Here is a 23,502-nt window from a genome sequence, read left to right on the forward strand (position 1 = left end):
CCGTCTTATCTGTGGGAACCTCATGGGACTCATGGGGACGAATTTCATCCTTCCTTATGGGCTCTGCAGATCGTGGTGCGAAGCCGCGATTCGCGCACGAGTGTGGAGCGGGGTTTTTAAGAAGGCTCCATAGACCATGCAACATGTCTGATGTCTCTAGAGCTGCCATCTCTTGTCACGATTAACCACATATAATATATGATGCTTATTTAAATTTTACTATCTGTACCGGAGAGAAAAACCACGGCAAGACGAGACAGCGAATGGCGTACACCGGCAAGCGAGGTAAGCAAATTTTGTGCAAATCGAAAGCTTATTTGTTTTATAGCCATAATTGTCAATGATACATGTTTATAGATATGTGGTGAAAAAGAATTTAATGCATTTTTCATATGATTCTCTACAGATTCTTTGTTTAAATGACATGAAGTTATTGGAGAACAAATCAATATGGCTCTCAAGCTGGGAAAATGTAGACTTTGTCTCAAACTCGGCGACTTCTATTCCATCTTTACGGTGGATAATAGTGTGCAGTTGGCGGATATGGTGATGGAGTGTGCTCGGATCAAAGTAAGTAAAGTTTTCTTTCCAAGTATTTACTAATTTTTTTTACGAGTATTTCAATTTGCATAGAAACATGTTTGGCTGCCAGCCTGCCACTAAACTATATTACTGGAGTTATGAAGGTTGAATCATTTCACAACTTGAATATTTCAATCTGGACTGAATCATGCATTATTTAGTGTATTTTTTACCAGTCAAATATAGCTATCTCAAAATTAATAATAATGTAACAAGTTTATTTATTTATTCAGAAAATTAGTTTTAACTAAAATATTTTTAATGAATATTAGAGTATAATGAGCTAAGCCGAGGATGGACAGACTAGTAGACAGACAGATATGGCAAAATTATAAGGTTACTACACTACAGAACCCTAAATATGAAATTTGACCATCATCTGAGTGTAAAAGGATAGTGCAAGATAGCCTCTCCATAAAAACATACTTCCCATTTTCTTTCTGGTTGTTGACATTTTAGAAAATATTTTTACACAATTAGGTGTACACCATGTTTATATTTTTGAGCTTGAAATCTAGTAACTTTCTGGTGTTCTGGTATTCTAATTAACTCCTTTTCAGAGATAATCAATAATTTATATTTTTCTGACAAGGCCCCCTGTTTACATATTGATTAGTGTTTGGTACAAATTCATAAATCTGCTACATACTAAATTTACATACCAACTATCTTGGACAATTGATATGTCACAGTTTTCAATTGTTTGGTTGGTAAATGTAATTGTGTGTTACAGCAACACTATATGCAACATTTAATACTTTTATAAAATAAAATATCTTTTATCTTCTCTGTCACTCAAATTTTGCCATAATCGGAGTAAAAGAGATTGATGCCCGCAATTTGGAACTTTGGTGTTTGCGGTAAGGCCTCAATTAAGGATTTGCCTTTCTGTGAACCCAATGCCATGGTATAAGATACAACCATAAATACCTGGGTTCTGAAGGGTTAAAAAAATACAATACAAATGAGACAGTCTGACATTAGTACTTGAGACACGAATCCAGCAACCCTGATTTAATTTCGTGACTTTACGACGCGGCTGCAGCTGTCTCAAAATAATAATATTGCTATTTTGACAATGCACGTATTATTATTATGTATATGTAAGGCTTTAACAAAAAAAAAATTGTAAATGTCAATGTTTCTAAGCAAGATGACTTTCTTATCGTAATAAAAATCTTAGGATTATTCCCACTAGTTACCACCAAGTTCTGACAATGGTAACTACTGGGAATTATTTTCCCACCTTTTACCTCTGGTAAGTGGTAACTACTGGGAAAAAAAATCCCACTAGTTACCACCAACTCGGCTTGGAATTTTTATTCCCAGTAGTTACCACTGGTAAAAGGTGGGAATTTTTATTCCCAGTAGTTACCCCCAAAATATTGTTAGAATTAAATACTAGTAAATACATTATAAATAGTATAGTATAAATGTAGCGTCCTTTTAGGATTTATTACAATAAATCCGCTAATCCGATAATCAAAAAATCCGCGAAAATTTCGGTGTTCTTTTAGATTTGGGCGATTATAACCCTAAAGGACTAGTTTTTATTATTAAACTGTTTAAACTGTTTTATTTAGCTTGACTCCGTATCTTCTTTGTACATATAATAATATGTGCTTCAAATCTTGCAACCGATTTTTGACCACTTCTACTTAACCAATTTCAATGAAATTTGGCATCTGTATCGAGTCTCCGTGACAATGACTTTTTATAATATTTTCAACCCTGGATCTTCAAATCCTGATGCTGCAGAAACACTACTTACCTTAACCGAGAGTATTACAGACTTGCTAGTTTAACTATGTAATTGTTGCTATGAAACAAACCTTAGTAACTTATTACTGACCTCCAACTCTTCAGTTCTGATGCTGCACGGTTACTGCCTGCCTTAACCACCAGGATTGATACAGTTCTGATTCTAGAATAGGATTTTAAGTAATGGGCAGGGGCACTTGCATTTCATAATGACCTTCAACTCCTCAATCGTGATGATGCAAGGTTACTGCCTGCCATAACCAACCAGTTGGAGAATGTGTCAATTTTAAAGTAGTGCTCTGTTTTAGGTACAGGCATTTACGTTTCATATTGTCCTCTCAACTCATCAGTTCTGATGCTGCAGGGTTACGGCCTGCCTTAACCACCAAGATTAATAAAGTTCTGATTTCAAAGTAGGATTTACAGTATTGGAAAGAGGCACTTGCATTTAATAATGACTTCCAACTCCTCAATCGTAATGATGCAAGGTCAATTTTGTCAATGTGTCAATTTTAAAGTAGTGCTCATTGTTTTGGGTAGAGGCATTTGCGTTTCATATTGTACGCGGAGCTCGGCCTTTGGCCTTCGCAATTAAGACACTTGAACCATCGTTTTCTGTTCGAGCACTAACCTGCCGGACGCTTCGGGCCTTCGGCCCTACGCAGAGCTCGGCCTTCGGCCTTCGCAATCAAGACACTGGAACCATTGTTCTCTGTTTGAGTACCAACCAGCCGGACGCTGCGGGCCTTCGACCCTACGGGGAGCTCGGCCTTCGCAATTAAGACACTTGAACCATTGTTCTCTGTTCGAACAGTAACCTGCCGGATGCTTCGGGCCTTCGGCCCTACGCGGAGCTCGGGTTCCAGCCTTCGGAATTAAGACACTTGAACCATTGTGCTCTGTTCGAGCACTAACCTGCCGGACGCTTCGGACCTTCGGCCGTACGCGGAGCTCGGCCTTCGGCCTTCGCAATTAAGACACTTGAATCATTGTGCTCTGTTCGAGCACTAACCTGCCGGACGCAAGTTTATTATTAATTAAGTTAAACGGTTTTATTTTAATCAGAAAGTGTACCAAATACTAGAAAATAATAAAACCGGGCAAGTGCGAGTCGGACTCGCGCACGAAGGGTTCCGTACCATAAAGCAAAAAAAAAAACGGAAAAAAATGCAAAAAGGAAACGGTCACCCATCCAAGTACTGACCACTCCCGACGTTGCTTAACTTTGGTCAAAAATCACGTTTGTTGTATGGGAGCACCATTTAAATCTTTATTTTATTCTGTTTTTAGTATTTGTTGTTATAGCGGCAACAGAAATACATCATCTGTGAAAATTTCAACTGTCTAGCTATCACGGTTCGTGAGATACAGCCTGGTGACAGACGGACGGACGGACGGACGGACGGACGGGCGGGCGGACGGACGGACGGACGGACGGACGGACAGCGAAGTCTTAGTAATAGGGTCCCGTTTTACCCTTTGGGTACGGAACCCTAAAAATTATTATACTAATCGGAGTTCTGTATATGTACTACCTATGTTTCCTTTCTGGACAGTAATCATGCAAGACGTGTAGCAAAATGTAGTTTTCTCGAGTCTCATTCTAAATGCCACTTTTCAGTCAGTAAATTAAGTATTAATCGGATTTTTATATGAAATTGATATATAACGTGCCCTAGTTCCTAAGAGTAGGAAGAAATATAGCAAAGATAGGACCTGGGGATCCGACTTTTCCCCTCCTTAAAGTTGCGTTCGGCGCTCAAGGTCACAAACTTGGATTATTAATTGGGCCAACATCATAAATAAGTCTGCAAAAAATCAGAACTACCGGATTTGACGCAGAAGAGCCACGTTACAAAATTCTACAATTTCACTGGATTAAAATACATCATCTGTGAAAATTTCAACTGTCTAGCTATCACGGTTCTGATCTGAGACACAGCCTGGTGACAGACGGACGGACGGACGGACGGACAGCGGAGTCTTAGTAATAGGGTCCCGTTTTACCCTTTGGGTACGGAACCCAACACACACACTACACACAGCCAAATTTTGCACACTTCGATCTGTTTTTGTGTACGGACGAGTCACAAGTGTCACTAGTGCCATGCCTTATGGGAAACGGTCTCAGAGATAGTTCAGAGCCGGAAACCGCTACCAACTTTTAGTATGTTGTTGGGCATGGCATTGGGTCTCCAAAACTGCCGGGAGACGGCGGCGCCGGCCATCTACTTCAGCGGAATGACGTCATCAAAATGACTCCCGCTTCGTTGCGAATATTGCATACTGCACCCAAACTATGTATAGCACATACACGTGTGGGGTATTAAATGAAAGCCAATTAAATAAACTATATTTTATTTATACAAAGTGTACCAAAATATGCAACAGTTTAAGAGAAATTTACAAATAAATAAAAATTACGTAAAAAAATATACGATTATTTGGGTTTTACAACCAAACCAAAAGTCGGACGATAAAGCAATGTACTACAACATTAAAGATGACGTCTCAAGCCATACACTGATATCAATCAAAATTGGACCAAATATGTGAAAATTATGCATCAAAATGTAGATATTTGCCCATACAAATGCATAAAAGTTAAAAAAATCGAAATTAGTCATTTTCAGGATAATCCGCATAAGTTTCTAGTATGTTATTAGCAATATGACCTGGATTCTAAAACGGCCGGGAGACCATCTCTGTTGTTCCTCAGTTACAAATAATGACGTCATATAAATAATCACTGCCGAATTTCGCAAAATGTAAATTATAGCTATACCACGAGTCTCACATACACATGTGTTACATGTAATGAAAGGTTATTAAATGTATTATGATTCACCTAAACATTGTTTGTAAAAAAAATGTACGGTTTAAGAGCTAGAAACAAAGAAATACCACTTTTTATGGAAAAAGTTGATGTATATCAATTTTATAGCTAAACTAAAATCGTCAATAAAATGTTGCGTATAATATTTAAAAAACCAGTTATTCAACTATATATCACAATTTAAATTTTACATTTCCGACAAAAACTGTGGAAGTTCTGGAAAAAAAACTAAAGCGCCCCAACAATTCTATCTTAATGTGCTCATATTATGCAAAGAATAGTTCTAATTATCGAGTATTAAATGGATGAACATTACATAAAATACATGAAAACGACATTTTCGAATGGAACCATAATTAAAAAAATAATAATTTACTAGATAAGTAAGCAAAATACTGTTTCTTTAAGTACCTAATCTCCTCCTTTCAAAGAGTTAAAATGTAGCTTTTGTGACCTGGGATACAAAGACAAATAAATTGACACCTAATTTATCAAAATCAGTTCAGTACTTTCATGCAAACGGTACCTACACATGCACGCATAGATAGCAAAATTCTGCCGTAGTCGGACAAAAAATTAAAATTCAATAATTAGACCTTTACTATTATGGCCTGGCGTGGCTTGGCATCTAACGTTGAAACCCTCAGGCCGTAGATGTTAGCAGACCAGAGGGGTGACCTGTATTTCGGAGGATCAGAGGGAAAATTCTGCCAGCCTTCTCAGCTCAGCCTTGAAACCCTTGCAGCACTCAAGATTCCACTTTTATAAGAATACCCAACTGACGCGAAGTGGCGCAGAATAGGGCAGAGTGACGCTCTTTTGTGTCAGAGGTCAAGATCCTCTTTGGGTCACTGAGCCAGTGATGTATGTATGTTTATTATGTATGTATAAGGCTAATCGAGGCTTAAATATATAATTATATATCGCATTAAGTGAACTGATATGGCATTTACCGAGATAAGGCATTTTGTATTAGGCATGTACCTACTTACTGGCATGTAACTTTACATTTCTCTAATAATGTAGCGTTAGGCCATGACAATAAGAGTCTATTTGATATTAATATTTACCGCGACTACAGCAGGAACTGCTATCTACGTATGTAATTATGTATTTTTTACATGAAACAACTGAACTGATTTTGATAAATGAGGTGTCAATTTATTTGTCTTTCTAGCCCAGGTCACAAAAGCCACATTTTAACCGACTTTGAAAGGAGGAGATTAGGTACTTAAAGAAACAGTATTTTGCTTACTTATCAAGTAAATTATTATTTTTTTAATTATGGTTCCATTCGAAAATGTCGTTGTCATGTATTTTATGTAACGTTCATTCATTTAATACTCGATGATTAGAACTATTTTTTGCACAATATGAGCGCATTAAGGTAGAATTGTTGGGGCGCTTTAGTTTTTTTTCCAGATCTTCCACAGTTTTTGTCGGAAATGTAAAATTTAAATTGTGATATATAGTTGAATAACTGTTTTTTTAAATATTATAAGCAACATTTTATTGACGATTTTAGTTTAGCTATAAAATTGATATACATCAACTTTTTCCATAAAAAGTGGTATTTCTTTGTTTCTAGCTCTTAAACCGTACATTTTTTTACAAACAATGTCTAGGTGAATCATACTAAATTTAATAACCTTTCATTACATGTAACACACATGTATGTGTGACTCATAGTATAGCTATAATTTACATTTTACGAAATTCGGCAGTGATTATTTGTATGACGTCATTATTCGTGACTGGGGGACAATAAATATGGTCTCCCGGCAGTTTTAGGACCCAGGTCATATTGCTAATAACATACTAGAAGCTTACGCGGATTATCCTGAAAATGACCAATTTGGATTTTTTTAACTTTAATGCATTTGTATGGGCAAATGTCTACATTTTGATGCATAATTTCCACATATTTGGCCCAATTTTTACTTGATTGATATCAACATATGGCGTCAGACGTCTTCTTTAATTTTGTAGTACATTGCTTTAACGTCCGACTTTTGGTTTGGTTGTAAAACCCAAATAATTGAATATTTTTTTACATCATTTTGATTCTTTTGCAAATGGCTCTTAAACGGCTGAATATTTTGATACACACTGTATAAATGAAATATAGCATATTTAACTGGCTTTCATTCAATACCCCACACAATTATGTGCCATGCATAGTTTGGGTACAATATGCAATATTCGCAACGAAACGGGAGTCATTTTGATGACGTCATTCCGCTGAAGTAGATGGCCGGCGCCGCTGTCTCCCGGCAGTTTTGGAGACCCCATGCCATGCTTAACAACATACTAAAAGTTGGTAGCGGTTTCCGGCTCTGAACTATATTCCCATAAGGCATATGACTACACAACACGCACACTAACACATTGTAGAGGTAACATAACTAGTACGTAAAACATATCGTAAGATGCTTGCTATAATATGTATATATTTTGGTATATTATCGCTCTGTCTGTGACGGGCTTTATATTCGAAAAAAATATATACATATAAGAAATGTAGTCTGACAAAAAAGGGTAGAAATTAAAGAGTGGCAATACTGTATGTAGTCCCGTTTTCTTATAGTTGGTCAAGCAAATCTTGTCAGTAGAAAAAGGCGGCAAATTTGAAAAATGTAGGCGCAAAGGGATCGTCTCAAAGAAAATTAGAATTTCGCGCCTTTTTCTACTGACAAGATTTGCTTGACCATCTATATCTATATATAGATTTGAAAGGGACGACACTATAGTTCGTTTTTTTAGCATTAGAAAGAACATGAAAGGAGGTAAGCGATCTTGACATTTCTTTTAATTGAAAAACGCTTTTAAAAAATCAGTAACTATTACTTATGAAAGCAGAAGAGTATAAATGATGGTATTCGATTTATAATTGTTACATATTTGCCGTAACTTATTTTTAAAATGTGTTTTTGAATTACAAGACAAATCAAGATTGTTTACCTTATTTCTAATGCTTAAAAAAACGAACTATAGAGTATTGCCACTTTTTTATTTCTTCTCTTTTTTGTCAGACTATAAGGAAAGGAAGATAAAACAAAATTTTAAACAGCTTTTGTGTTAATTTATTAAATCTTTTAAATGAATGAGGATTTTCAAGCAGCACTTCTTATGATCTGTGGATAATTGGATATCAAACTACATAATAAAAATACAATCAGATTATAACTTTTAAGTTGTTTGTGAGTTTCAGCATTATCTATTCCACCATACCTATGTATTGTTGAACAGCGTCTTCGGACAGTATTTATCAAATTTTCCTGTGGAATAATAAAACCGTCATCGTTATCACTGGCCCCGTCTGGGCTATCAAATCTAAATCGCTGCCAACTTAGTTTGGTCTCACTCTAATAACAATATTTAATAAGGTGCCCGAAGGGCAAACTGCCCAGAAATAGGAGCCCCGGTCGACTCAGGGAATGAGTCAAAGATTTTCACGTCTCACGATATGCCTAGGCATTTCACGATATGCCTGACATACACATAATTATTGTAATTGACACTTCCCATATGACGCACTCAACGCGTCGCGCTGGCGTCTCGCAGCCTGTGTACTGTGTGGCAAAGCCTTTATGTCGCACATTCGAACTTGAGACGGTTTTAGAAGAAATTTTATTTCTTTACAGATATTTGAAGGAGATGGATTACCAGATAAAGTCTGTGCGGAATGCATTCAAAAACTCAGTAGTGCATATATTTTTAAACAACAGTGTGAAAGAGCTGATCAGGAGTTACGCCGAAATTATGTACCTCCTCCGGGTGAGTTGTGAGCAGTAGTGTTAACGGTGTTCATTGGTTTCCCTTCCTTTAAATGTTGTTGCACTACCTATGCTATTATTTTATGAACTGTAGGTAGTTAATAGTGAAATTTGTATAACAATGCGAAGTATTCCACTTAGTTCTGTTGGTATGTATGTTACACACACAACCCCTGTTGGTATGTTAAACAAAAAATACGTGATTGGGTGATAGATAATAGTGTTTTGTCATTGTCATCTAGTTACTCCTTAAATGGGGAAAATAGCATAAATTTCGTGTATCAAGTCCGAGGCATAGTAGTTAGGGGAGCCCCGTTTCTCCACGCTCCCGCTTACGGTGTGTGGCGCGATATACACCAAATATACCATCACGTTCAAACCGGAATTCCTCAGACTTCGAGCGCGAGCTTGAGTCGTAGTACAGATGTAGTGCATAATTGTTTCCATCGTATTTTCTCGGAAACGCTCGTATTTGTCAGTACTTTTTGTACCGAGACTGACTGGAAAAGCAAGATACGTTGGCACGTAAAACAATTATGCACTACATCTGTAGTAGTTATAATAGATATATAGTACATAGAAAACTAGCTAAGCTAGCTAGCAAAAGGCCTGTGCACACCGGCTGCGTGTGCGTGACGTGCACGTGCGCGTGCGGCGTTGTAGTATACAGATCCTTATGAGAGACGGCACACCGCTTGCGTGACGTGTGTGTGTGCGGCTACAACATTTTAGCGCACGCGCACGTCACGCACACGCAAGCCGGTGTGGCTCGGCCTTAAAAGGTCGAACTAAATTTTAAACTAACGTATAATACGTAAACTGTATGCAACGTCACGTCCTAACCTTTAACAGATTTAAAACGGAATTTATGATATTTAGGCGATATTTTACCTCGAGTATTGAAATATGGAATAATTAATGCAATATAAATTTAGAAGCTTAACACGATAAAATTAACCCTAATTAGTACGCAATGCGAAACGCTGAAAGCAATGCTTAGGAGAAGTAGAGTCCATCTAAGTTACATCTACAATGAAGTAAATTCATAATTGTAATTGGCAACGCGAATTCTCATCAAAGGTTGACTTTTCAGAGTTCGGATCACCATACGAGTATACCTCGTATGTTCATAAGTATTGAGACGACAATTTTTTTAAAAAAAGTAACGAAAGTTTATTAAATATTTTTCGAAATGTGTCATATTATTTGTATCTCCTTGGATTTCACGGGCCTAGAAATCCCGGTCTTTTGATGATAGGCTTGCGGTCTTTTGATAGGGTTGCGTGGGGATATATAGGTAGATCGCGTAGAGGAAAAATACTACCTTCTTATGAAAATGTGATCCCCACCGCAATATTTCGGTGTATAATTTGATATTTCATCTATTACACATATTTTCTTTTACTTCCGATACTTTCCCGCCAGTAAACATACCATTTTCGGGATCGTGCGGGAACCCCTTAAATGACTGTAATAAAAAACATAGAAGACCGTTTTAAATACACTCAATATTAATTTAATTAATTATAGTATAGTTGTTAAATAAAAATATTAATGTAATCGTATATTTCAATAATCGAACTATTCGAGTTTACTTTCGTCTTAAGATTTACCAGACGGGGTATGTAGGTACTTACGGTATCGTCTTGGGTCGTCCCATTCGTTTTTCGTCAAATTCTTAAATTAGTCCTATTCTGCTTTCGTCACTCATTCTACATTCGTCACAATCGTCGGTCGCTTTCAATGTAGAATGAGTGACGAAAGCAGAATAGGACTAATTTAAGAACTTGACGAAAAACGAATGGGACGACCCAAGACTGAAATTAGACGGACTCAGTTGAAATAATGTACTAAGTATTCCTTCTTCAATTACGTTGCGTAGGACATTCAAAAAGTTTTGAAGCGGAAACAATAATAAGTGGTTTATTATTTATAAATTATTTTTTAAGGATGGTCACTGGATGCATTCTCCACGTAAGATTGATTATGTTACGTAGCAGCACCAACTGTGCCATAGCGAGGTTGCTTACGCATTACATGTGAAATTACTTGTAACAAGTAAACTACAATCCAGAAGTTGACCACCAAATGTAATATTTCTAAGTGAACATAACATAATAATATGTTACACGATACACATTATGCAAGCATTGCTTGCGCTTTTGCGAATTTTTGCTTTTCCATTGTATCTTCCTTTGCGATGTGTATTGTCTTTGCTCGGCGAAATATGTATAATTTGCATTTAAGGTAGGTTCAGCCGGCAGTTTTTAGGGTTCCGTAGTTTAAAAATCGTAGCGATTTGTAGATCACGAACCTGTCCAAAAATTTAATTAGGAATCTTGAGGTCTTTCTCAATGAACTTAATCGATTCGAAACCTTATTTATTGACTTTCGCATCATTAGGTACAAATGGAAACTTGTCCACTCGAAAAGTTAAAAATTGTACACGGTGTAAATTTCACCCGATCTATGGTGTCTATGTAGGTACATTTACGCCTTACATTTTCTTAAAACTTACCATGCCTGTGTTAGTTATAGTTATAGACGTTATAGTGCTAAGCATGTAGCATGTATGTATTTATGTATGTATAAAGCAATTAATATCTCTTGAGTATGACTTAACAATAATAATGCTTCATAATCTGTATTTGTGGAGGAGGAGTAATGGTTTGAAATGCTTCCAGGTTCGAGTTCCACACCAGTGCCACCTAAGAGAACCAGTAGTGATTCCGTTTCCTCTATCCACACGGAGGCGACTAACCAAACAAAACCATCGCAAGCCTCTGAGCCGGACTCTAATAAAAGAAATAGTCGGAAACGTAGTCATGAAAGTCTGGAAATCGCTTCTGCCAGTAGCAAATCAACCGAATTTCGACCCAGCAATTCAAAACGCGTTGAAGAACTAAAAAATAGTAACAAAAGGCCTAGGCTAACGGCTAGCAGTTATTATATGGACTCAGATTACGAAGACAACAGCGCTTCTCAATTCTCAGGCGAGACGGACTCTGACGAGCCCCTATTAAGAGACGAATTTAAGTGTAAAGTTTGCGGTCGACAGTTCCCGTCGGTGAAAAGCTTAGCTGCGCACTCCAGGATTCATTCAGGCAAAACGAACAAGGCAAAAGAGACCTTTCCTGAAAATGTAGTAGTTACTATTCCAAAGAAGAATATCCAGGATGCGACTGATGTAGAAGACAAAATTAGCTGCGATAAATGCGGAAAGACATTTAAATTAAAAATAATGCTGAAACGTCACCACGAGACATGCGGAAAGTCCCCGCAAAAGACTCCACCCAAGACACCACCCAAGCCCCTCCACAAAGAGTTATTAATATCGCTGGAACCCATAGACGGTATTCACGCGAACAGAATAAATTGTACCATGTGTACAACTACGTTCAAAACTACCGAGAACCTGGAAAAGCACATGAGAGTGGTGCATGCAGCTGTGCTGCCACAAGTTAAAACGGAGCCAAAAGCGAGCAACGGGAAGGTCTCCGTGCCTTGTATTTACTGTAAAAAACCATTCGACGACTACTATGTACACAGTGAACATTTCAGTAAATGCCCAGAAAGTACTAATGCTACCACATTTTCGTGCCCCGTTTGCGAAAAAGTTACATCAAAAAAGTCAGCATACTTCAAACACATTAAGGACATTCACTTCGAGCCGCGGATGTGGGCGCTGAAGCCGGACCAGCAGGCGCAGGAGCAGGCGGCACCGCAGGAGTTGTTCGAGTGCCGCATGTGCTACAAGCAGCTGGGCACGGAGCAGCTGCTCATCACGCACCTCGCCGCGCACGTATCCAACATCGAGGAGACCGGCGACGAGTCCAGGTACGTCGCTTCCACTCGACCACACCCCTCACCAAGCCCCACCCCGCCCGCCACACCAAACTACGAGTAGGGCTCCTCACCTTCAACAAAAAGGGAATCTTCGTCCAAGTGCGTGTAACCTTCATACAATGTGAAAAAGCTATACAAGCACTGGGGGTACCTTTGCGGCACATACGTTCTTTTTCTCAAAAATGGACGGCAAAGTCGAATTTGCCGTCTAAAAAATAGGACGCGAAGCGCGTAGTTTATGGTCAGTCAAAAATTAAAAAGTTAAAAACATTGCAGTCTCGATTTTGGGACTGCAATGTTGCATACAAATTCCATTATTTGTCGAGTTCCAAACTTTTTAAAAGTTGAAATGACCATATCAAATGAAGGCACAGGCCCATTAAACAGCCAAACAGATGATTAGTACCGCGACTATTTAGATGTCTCAAATAGGTTGGCGTATTATTTTTTTATTAAAAAAATAAAAAGGCGGCAAGGGCTTTTTTCTGTCAAAATATATATAAGAACGTTGCTTTTGTAAAATATTTCTATGATATTTATATTTCTTGCACCATTTTTGAGAAAAGCACTATATATGACTCGGCTGGAAGGCTACTTGCTGGCTTCGGATTCAATTAAACGGACTCCCAAGGTCGTCCGTTTAAAACGAATCCTCAGCCTGCAAGTAGCTACTTCCAAGCCTCGACAATAATGTACTATTAATATAAAGACAAGTTTTTTTTTATAACTAATTAATGACTCGACTGAAAGTATTTACTTCATTTTTTAGCATTAGAAAGAAGGTAAGCGATCTTGGCGTGTCTTTTTATAGTATTTATTAGTTTTTATTGAAAATCACTTGTAAAACAAGCCACAGCAAATAGGTATGTAACAAATATAAATCTCACACACACACACCATATTTTCTTTTTTCTGTAAGTAGGCTCAGTTCATTAAAAGTAGGGAGGAGAACGGGTGGGGCATTTTTTTGGACTTAAGTGATTATTTTGAAAAGAAAATCTTTTTTAGGAACCTAAATTTGTTTTTTTCACGTCTATTAAATGATGTGCTATATACGTGGCATACATTGACGTTTACAAGCTTTTTACAAATATTGCAAATGTTTGTTTGTTACAAGTTTTTATTTATCTTCCAATGCATGTAACTGTTTGTAAGGGTCAAATCTTGCAAGTTAAATTTGGCCCACTTCTCGGTTCCCGATGATGCTGAAAATTTTAATATGTAAGTCGGGTGACAATCGAGCTGATCTGATGAAGGAAATAGGAGGTAGCCATAGGAACGCTGCATTAAAATGTGCAACCTAATTGTCTTTGGAGTTTTTAGAATTGTCTCGATAAGTATTAAAGTCTTTAAACTCATAAACTGGCTATTAATAGTATGCAATATTTCAGGCCGAGCACAATTGAAGATTCGTCGTCAATAGTGTCTGACAACAGCGGCGGCGGGCCCCAGAAGTGTAAATACTGCGATAAAAGTTTCAAGTACAAGAAATCGTTAGTGAACCACGAGATGAAACATTTTGAACTTGAAAAAACAGAGCAAATTCAGAAGCAAGAAAAGTCTATGAACGAAGAGACGGAAATAGAGGCAGAAGGTAACGCGTCGAGCAGCCTAGTGAAGGAGTCGTACCGCGAGGAGTCGGAGTCGAGCCAGGAGGAGGGCGACGACAACACGTGCGACATATGCGAGAAGCAGTTCTCGTACCGGCGCCTGCTCGTGCACCACAAGCGCACCAAGCACAACATGAGCTCCGGCACCAAGCGCTCCAGCGTCGTGCTCAAGAACTGCCTGGTGCGCTGTCTCATCTGCGACCTGGAGATGAGCGTGGCCGCGCTCAACGACCACAACAAGAAGCACATCCAGCAGAACATGAAGCCGCGCAACCTCTACACCTGCTCCGACTGCGGCGACAAGTTCAAGAGCTGCAACGCTCTGGCGAACCACATCAAGCTGGTGCACAGGCTCAAGAGACTGCCGCCCAAGCAGTTCGAAGGCGCCGACTTGGCGGATTTTTGTGAGGTCGTTGTGACGAAGGCGGAACCGCTGGACGAGATCCAGAGTCACAACGGCTTTGGTGAGGTTCCGGAGGAACAGGGAGGCGAGCCCTTGGTCAATCTTAGCGGATTTAACTGTACTATCTGCGGAAAGAACATGCCCACTCTAATTTCTCTGAAGCGACATGTAAACTGGCATTCGAATGTTGGGAATAATTTGGAAAAAAAGCTAGAATGCTTTGTTTGCAAAGAGGTATTTTTCTTTTTGTTTACTTCTTCTATCGTAAGAACTTTATTAAATTATTAGTAAATATGTAATCTATTTTATTTTTTGTTACAGACTTTCCGATTTCAATGCCACTACAAACTACATATGCGCGAGCACTATCGTGACACCAACCTGGATCCCACACTGCTCACTTGCACCATCTGCAATCGGAAAAGCAAACACTTGAGGGCGGCTCAGGCGCATATGAACTATCACAAACAAACACGGTTTAAGAATAAAGACTACCAGTGCTCCATATGCAAACGCGTCTTTCAGTACCGGAAGGTGTATCTTTCACACATGGCTATACACTACAAGCGCGGTGAAAGCCAGAATACGATAGTAGGTGATTTACCACCCACGACTGCCGATAAAGCCGTTTTTGATGGCACCCATACTTGCCTTCATTGTGGGAAAGTCTGTGATTCTGAGAACTCTTTGAAACATCACATGTCTTGGCACAAATCGAAGACTTTGCTTTTTGGTGCGCGACACGAATGCCCAATTTGCCACGTCATGTTTACTAATAAAAAAAGGCAGGAACTACATACGCGGACACATTACGAAGACGATAACGGTCCATTCAAATGTACAATATGCGGCAAAGGTTACACAGATGAAGATTATTTCCGGCGGCACGTGAAAGGTCACAATTTCGATCACCAGTCTCACAAGGATAGGATAGCCCGACTTCGAAAGGACAAGGTGAAGTGTCCCATCTGCGTGCGCTACTACCCCGACTTGGTGAAGCTGATCCGGCACCTGCGGCGCACGCACCCCGAGAGCAAGATGGTGAAGCAGGACCCGGACGCGCCCGCGCCGCGCGTCTTCTCCTGCAAGCTGTGCGCCAAGACCTTCCGCGACGAGCGCCGCCTGCACCACCACGAGGACTCGCATCTGCGCAAGCCCGAGTTCTTCAAGTGCAAGTTCTGCGGCAAGAAAACTATTTCGCTCAAGAATCATAATGTGCACATTAAAGGACATCTCACTTCCAAACAAGTCGACAATCCATTTAAATGCCCTCAGTGCGATGAAACATTCATTAAAGGATACGATTTGCACCACCATTTGAGAGATGTACACGATATTAATGAAACGTGGATTGCCGATCGCAACGAGCAAACGCTAAACGGGCCATTGAAAGAATTTCAGTGCTCGATATGCCTCAAAATACTCGCAACTAAGGGTAACTATGAGAGGCACTTGGATTACCACAATTCGCTGAGATGCAACTACTGCTACGACTATTTTAGTTCGCTGAGGTTCCTGGAAGGACACTTGACTTTTAGTTGTGACAAAAAGAAGTTGATTGGTGACACTGAGATATATCCGAGGAAAATTAAATGTTACGTCTGTTACAAACCCTTCCATTTACAAGTGAAACTGGATTGCCATTTGCGCACACAGCACGGTATAAAAGTATCTAAGGAGGCTTCAAAGAGCAAAAAAGATCTGGTTTGTGATTATTGCTTCAGAGTATTCGAGAACCTTGATGCTTTGACTGGACATAAAGTTTATCATCGTACGGTTGGTTATTACGGATGCATATATTGCAAACGAAAATTCAACACTTTGACTCTTTACAGAAAACATAAGAACCACCACTTCGCTCAGCTAAATGTCGATAACCCCACCAAATGCGAACACTGCGATGAGACTTTCGTCGCATTTCGAGAAATGATTTACCACATGAGAGACGTGCACGGAGATGACAAGGAGTGGATTATAATGCCAAAGGAATCGATTGAGGAAACATGCCCCATCTGCGGCAAGGTGTTCTTCAACCTGCACCGGCATCTCGACTACCACGAGGCGAACCGCTGCAAGAAGTGCGGCGAGTACTTCTACTCGCGCACCGACTTCGACAATCACCTGTGCGCCATCGAGAGCGACGACGAGGCGGCGACGGACGTGGACCTGGACCTGCGCCCCAAGTACGAGGAGTGCCGCTTCTGCTTCAAGCCCATCACCCGAAAGAGCTCAAAGGCGAAGCACGACGGTATACACAAGGGTTCTGGCTCTATTTCCTGTAGGTTCTGTTCACATAAATTTAAAACGATGGACGCTTTCAACATTCATGCGTTTTCTCATCGCAACCGCAAATACAGAAAAAATCCATTGAAATGTCGTAAATGTGGAGAAAAATTTATTCAATATGGACCCTTCATAAAGCACATGAGAGGAGTGCATAAGTTCGTGCAGAAAATGCACTATCGGGCGACCGTCAAAGCGGAGCCCTGCGTGGTGTGCGGAGACGAGTTCCCCAACCTGCACAATCACTACCGTGCGCATTTGCAGAACCAGTGTCCCTCGTGTCTCAAGTATTTCACATCCGCCAAAGTGTTCGCCGAACACGAGTGCGGCAAGGAGGACTCCGATCCTACCAAAGTGTTTACGTGTGACGCGAACTTGCCGTTCCTGATCAACACCTATGTTCCAAAGGACGAACAGGATGAACAAAAATATTACGGTTATGGCGACGAGGAGGAAGAGGAATATAGCGGTGTGCGGCTGCAGGGCCACATTATGGACGAGGAAAGTCAGAATTCGAACGAGAATGAACACTTCCGGTTGCAGTGTCCCATCATATCGGACGTGCTGTCGCTGTACCAGACGCAGGACGAGGCGCAGGCGCCGGCGCGCGCGTCGCCCGAGCCGGAGGTCATCGACCTGTCCGACGACGACGTGGGCTGCGTCGACGACCAAGCCACGTGTCCCACCATTACCATTGACGATTAATACTCTCGTTGCCAACGTGTAACTATACATATGATTTTCAAGACTATGGACACGAAAGGAGTTTTAGGGTTCTGTGCACTGTGGCTGTGCTACATGATGCCATGAAGCTTATGAAATATTGCTCGTCATCTCGCCATTTGGCTTTAATGTTTTTATTTGTTGTTCAGACATGGTCCGTTGTTGATGCTGATTTTTAAACGGATGTACGTCCATGTAGGGGTATCGTACATATTTTATGAAGTAATTGCAAAATGAATCATGTTTAACAGAAAACGGTATGTATGTATAGTCGACGTCAAAGATATTATGTTTACACCTTACTCCTTTGTAATAAATAAAGGTGAAAAAATAAAAAAATATCTTTGTCGTCGACTGTACCTTATTAATCGTTACTCAATACTTTTCATGTATAAGGTTTTTCTGGTACTCTCATGTCTGTAAAAGTAAAAGGTACCTAAAATATTATTGAATGCATAAAACATTGCCTTTTTTATAATCCAGTTTTTTAAATTATACAGATTAAAATGGCATTTCGATTGTCTACACACAAACACTGTTGTTATTGATTCCGTTTACATGCCTCTAAACGAGGTAAATGGAAATAAATAAATATGTTGTAATAAATTGGTGGAAGTAAATTAGAAAAATACTTTACTACTAAAATGCTTGAGATTAACAAGATTTGAGAAGTTCTATTAGGTCATGCAACAACACGCGCTAATTTTATCTATCTTTATAATCATAATTTTTTGAACTGAGCCCAAAGCCGCCTGTAGGATTCTGACGAATCAATAGACCCCTCAGAAAAGTCTACAGGGTAAAAGAAATGTTTTAAAAATAGCAAAACAAAGACTTGGCTTGAAGACCTCGCATCCAGGCCAAAATTGTTTAAAAAAAGTCTCCAGGGACTAACGAATTAGGCAATTTGTGTCGTCACAAACATAACCCGGTATACGCACTCGGGTAATAATACAAAAGTATGTACGATATGTCATTTTAGTCTGTAGGTTAGTGTAAGTCGGAAAGATAATAGGATAATACAATTGTGTATATATATATACCTAGAATAAGTGAAATTAACCTAAATGCATAAAGAAAAAAGTGACTACTTAATTAATAAGTGGTCACTTATTATGTATGGACTTTCGAGTAATTTAACACTGTTGATACTGTATTCCTAATCGCTGTTTAATTTTGGCTAACCGAGTTGAACAGAGGAACATGTAAGGTGTAGCTAACACACTACACTTCACCGTATTTGTTTAAATAGCGACGTTAATGAAAGAGATGTAACAATTATTTGAGCAAATACGGCGAAATATGATGCGTGACTTGACTGTAACTGAACTGCGGGTGTATTTCGTATGACCAGAAAATATAAGTGCTGGAATTAGACATATTTCTGTATGTAATTATTTTATAATATTTACGTAATAGTTAACATATAAGTTGGAAAAATTGTTATTGCAGTAAATAGTGAAAATTGAGTGTTCAACTAGGCCCCTTTTATTTCCAAAACAGAGCTACACTGAAATGAAGTAGGTTTTACTACGAAACGAACGAAAAGATAGGCGTTTTTAATTTTTAATGCCCGGCCTGGTGGTAGGTACATACCTTACTCAACATTGCCTGGCTTGGAATATAGTTGAATCGCTATTTTTACAAGCCAGGCAATGTTTGGCATGGTATATAGGCAAGGTTGATTACACGCTAATGGCATAATCAATATTGTCATCTTATATTATAGGACTAATCTAAAAATAAAGTTTTTCTAATAAAAATCAACAAATATCTTAAGCTAGTCTATGCTCTGAGGAGATCGATGGTAGATTTTATTGAAATATGCTGATGTCATACATATTTATAGGCATTTTCAGAAATAACTATCATTTACATTTTTCGAAAAACCTACTAATTTTAATTATTCTCCGAATACCTATTTGATAAAATAGGAAAGTGTCTTTAAATAATTGTCAGGTTTGTGACGTGTTTCCCGTTCATATCGTATGGACCGTCACTGAAGAAACTTTTTTAGAAGTAGAGAAATAGGCAAGTGTATAGTTTCTTGAATTAAAATAAATGGTACCTACACTTTCTGCTGTAAACCCCCTTATAATAACGATATGTGGTTTAGTCATGGGCCATTTGCCAAAAAATCATGAACTGAACATTGCATCGCTGATAGTGTCATGAAGTCATGAACTGTGGTAGGGAAAAATATGTCGTTTACTCGTAATTTTATTAATTTTCATAATTGGAGGCAGCCTTATCTAACTCGACAGCGATCTTGATAGCACAAACTGCTGTGTCATTATTTCATAAAAGTTTGTGCTATCAAAATCGCTGCCGAGTTAGCTCGGTCCGACTCTCGTAGTAATTTGCATTTATGATATCATATATTTAATGAATATCAAAGTTATCAATAATTATAGGAAGTTCATTCTTTTTAAAGGATAATGATTAGGTAGCGTTTAAAACTGTGATTTAATTTGTAACGCATTCGCTACTTATATCGGAATTTCGCCAGGTTGCAGTACCTACGTCTCCCGGTGTCGTCAGTGTTCGACAAATATGTTCTCAATACATATTAACACGTATTAGGTAAATTCTTACATGCGTCATCCGTTAATTTACAATGTATATGTAGGTACACTTTTAAATTACTGATATTTTATATTTTTACGTGGGGTGCCTAATGGATTGCACGATTTAATTTTCATTTCCGTTTTAGGTGCGATTAAAATTATTATAAAATATAAATGAATACATTACCTACCAGCTCATTGGCTGCCATATGTATAGAATAGTAGAAGCTCCATGCATTACCGAGTTAAGGAAGCGGGAGAGGGTGCGCCGCACCGTTGCACCAAGCGCGGGATTGTGAAGCTCGTGTGCATCGTATCTTAGATTTAAAAATTATAATAACCTGTACTAGAAATGTTATAATCACAGTAGAGTCAGATTATAGTCTCATAATGAATGTGTGAACTTGTTTTGTATGAAGCTTAACTTGTAGACTAAGAGATATCCCCGGGGAATGGTACATGAAAAAGCAACGAAACTTGACTGTATGCTATATCCTTATTCCTGGATCCACAATTCTAGCAACTCTAGTCAGGTGTCTGGATTCAGTAGTAAGAATAGTATAGCAAACTGTCAAGTTTCGTTGCTTTTTCCTGTACCATTCTCTGGCGCAACCTCTCCGTCTATTGAGAAACTTGATGCCTGAATGGCCGGTAATGGACGCGCTGGTCAAGAGAACGTTAAAACTACACTCGCAGAAAATAAGGTGGTTTAGTTAGGCTGGCCCTAGACGTTCTCCTTTGCGGTTCAAAAAACTGAACCGAACGTGTAACAGCAACTTTAGTCGGCGTTGTGTCGTTGTGCGTACATTTTATATCAAGTTTAAGGACAGCTTTTATTCAAAAGTAGCTATTCGTATGTAAATAGGTACAGTTTGGTTTATATGTAAGGATAGAATTATAACCATACTGGATTAGATGTATTATAGGGCTAAGATTAAAAAAGAAGATTCTGCGTGTACTTGAAGTATTACCAATGCAGCGAATGTGGAAAGAAAGTAATTTACACTGGATTTAATTACTAGATGTAGATGCGCAAGAAAATTTTGCGATTGAACTAATCACCTGAGACATGTTAAGTTTCCATTATTATGTTAAAACCAAACAACATGACCTTTTTCTATCAAATCAAACTCTGCCTGCTTCTAAACCGTAGTGCGTGTGGATCTGCACATTTTTGCATCGGACGCATCGCATGCAAAATACCTACTGGATTTACAAAGAAAACCATGCAATGTTCTGGTTACCTACGCAAAGTGTCGGGTAACAAAACCTGAACTCATGTTAAGAAAATAAGATTAACTTAGCTACTTACAATTATTTCGGCTACTGGCTCGGTCGCTGTGCGTACTGAGATACAGTCTGATTCTTTGCCACCATACCAATTAAAAGACCAAAAAGAAGCTTGATGCAAAAACAAGTTAATAATAACAACGTACATAAAAACCGACAAAAATTGAAATGGATGAAATGATAAAGAAATAAACGCATCGTTCAATGCGTTGTATGTTTGATGCGATCCGTCCGATGCTCCAGTGGCCTAGGTCTTAAATAAAGTTAGCTTTACTCAATGTAATGAAACTATTTTTATCGCACGATTATGTATTTCATATTATTTTCTAGATAAGTATGTGATATTTGTTTCGAACTATTATTGTTTATTTTTCACTGGCTATTTAGATTTGTCTATGATTTTGTAAACCCCTTACCGCATACGAAGCCATATACTTATGGCGGATATGATATTTAACTCTATTGACAGCTATTAAAGTTCAAATTTGAACAAATATTTTTTATTATATGCAATAAGGGGTTAATTTGTGAGTCGTAAATGTCCTAAGTTAAAAATAAAGATAATCATTGTACAAATGTTGACGTAAAGGGTCTAGCGGGCTAAGCGAACAAGAAGTGCCCCCAACGACGATTTGGTCATTCTTTCAGGTGGTGGTGTACTGGGAGGTCCTAAGAACACTATGCTTAATATCAGAACATTTATGCATATACTTTTATTTGTGTATGTAGCGGGTATTAGTGGCTACTCATGCATATTTTTTTGTAGGTGTACCTCCGCGAATAGTATAAAAAATAATGAGAAAAATATATTTTTTTTTTATAATGAAGTATAAGGGCATGATGCAGGTTAAACATATTCATTTTGTAGTCTATTTTATTGTTGTCAAATATAATTTTGTTTGGTTAATCTAACATGAACAGTTTACAAAACATGACACTTTCAATGATACACTATCCTGAATAACTCGATAACAAAAGAAGATCGAGGACTGATATTAAGCATAGAGTGTTCTTAGGACCTGCCTGTGCACCACCACCTGAAAGAATGACCAAATCGTCGTTGGGGGCACTTCTTGTTCGCTTAGCCTGCTAGACCATTTTGTTAGGCTACAGTTATTGGCCTGTATATAGTAATTGGCCACTCTTGATAACAAGGTTTCAATTGGCTTGTTTCTTTCTGTGTATGGTATGGAGTGGCCAATTACTAAATACTGGCCAATAACTATAGCAGTCACCCTATATAAATACGATTAGGCATCGATTGTAGCATTATCGTTTTCTTTTCATAACTTGCCCCACTTTTCCATGCTGTAACGATCCAGAGAAATAATAATTACATTAAACATTGATTCTTTTATTTTTTAGATCGACCCTGTTGTTAGCTTAGTTTTTGTTCTAAGGCCAGTTGCACCATTAGCGAACTGATAAACGTCACTCAGCAGTAAACTATATGAACTATACGAACAAGCCTGCCCGCTGAAAGAGGCAAAAACTACTAACACAACGACGTGGTGGAATAAAAAGCTAGAAAACCTTCGCAGGTCCACACGTCGCATATTCAATCACTCGACCACGCCGAATGGGTGGGAAAGGTATGGTAAAGCGTTGACTGAATATAATAAACAAATCAGGAAAGCAAAAAGAAGGTCATGGAGAAGGTTCTGTGAAGAGATTGCCCAAACTCATAAAGGTGCGAGAATTCACAAAATACTCTCCAAGACACCAACCAACTATCTTGGTCTTCTCAAAAGACCAGATGGCTCATTTACGAACACAGAAGAGGAAACTCTGGACTTGCTCAGAGGCACCCACTTCCCCGGTTCGT

At 38.7% G+C, this 23,502-nt stretch overlaps 1 protein-coding gene across 1 annotated transcript; it reads left to right on the forward strand.

Annotated features, from left to right (window-relative positions):
• The first annotated feature begins 235 nt into the window (after positions 1-235).
• On the forward strand, positions 236-23,026 carry LOC134678708 (zinc finger protein 208-like). Its single transcript, XM_063537363.1, has 6 exons — positions 236-285; positions 407-570; positions 8,824-8,956; positions 11,640-12,792; positions 14,193-15,048; positions 15,136-23,026. Exons 2-6 carry the CDS (start codon positions 451-453, stop codon positions 17,800-17,802), a joined length of 4,929 nt encoding a protein of 1,642 aa, XP_063393433.1. The 5' UTR covers positions 236-285; positions 407-450; the 3' UTR covers positions 17,803-23,026.
• The last annotated feature ends 476 nt before the right edge of the window (positions 23,027-23,502 follow it).

The sequence above is a fragment of the Cydia fagiglandana genome, chromosome Z (genome assembly GCF_963556715.1).
Source record: "Cydia fagiglandana chromosome Z, ilCydFagi1.1, whole genome shotgun sequence".
Taxonomy (NCBI): domain Eukaryota; kingdom Metazoa; phylum Arthropoda; class Insecta; order Lepidoptera; family Tortricidae; genus Cydia; species Cydia fagiglandana.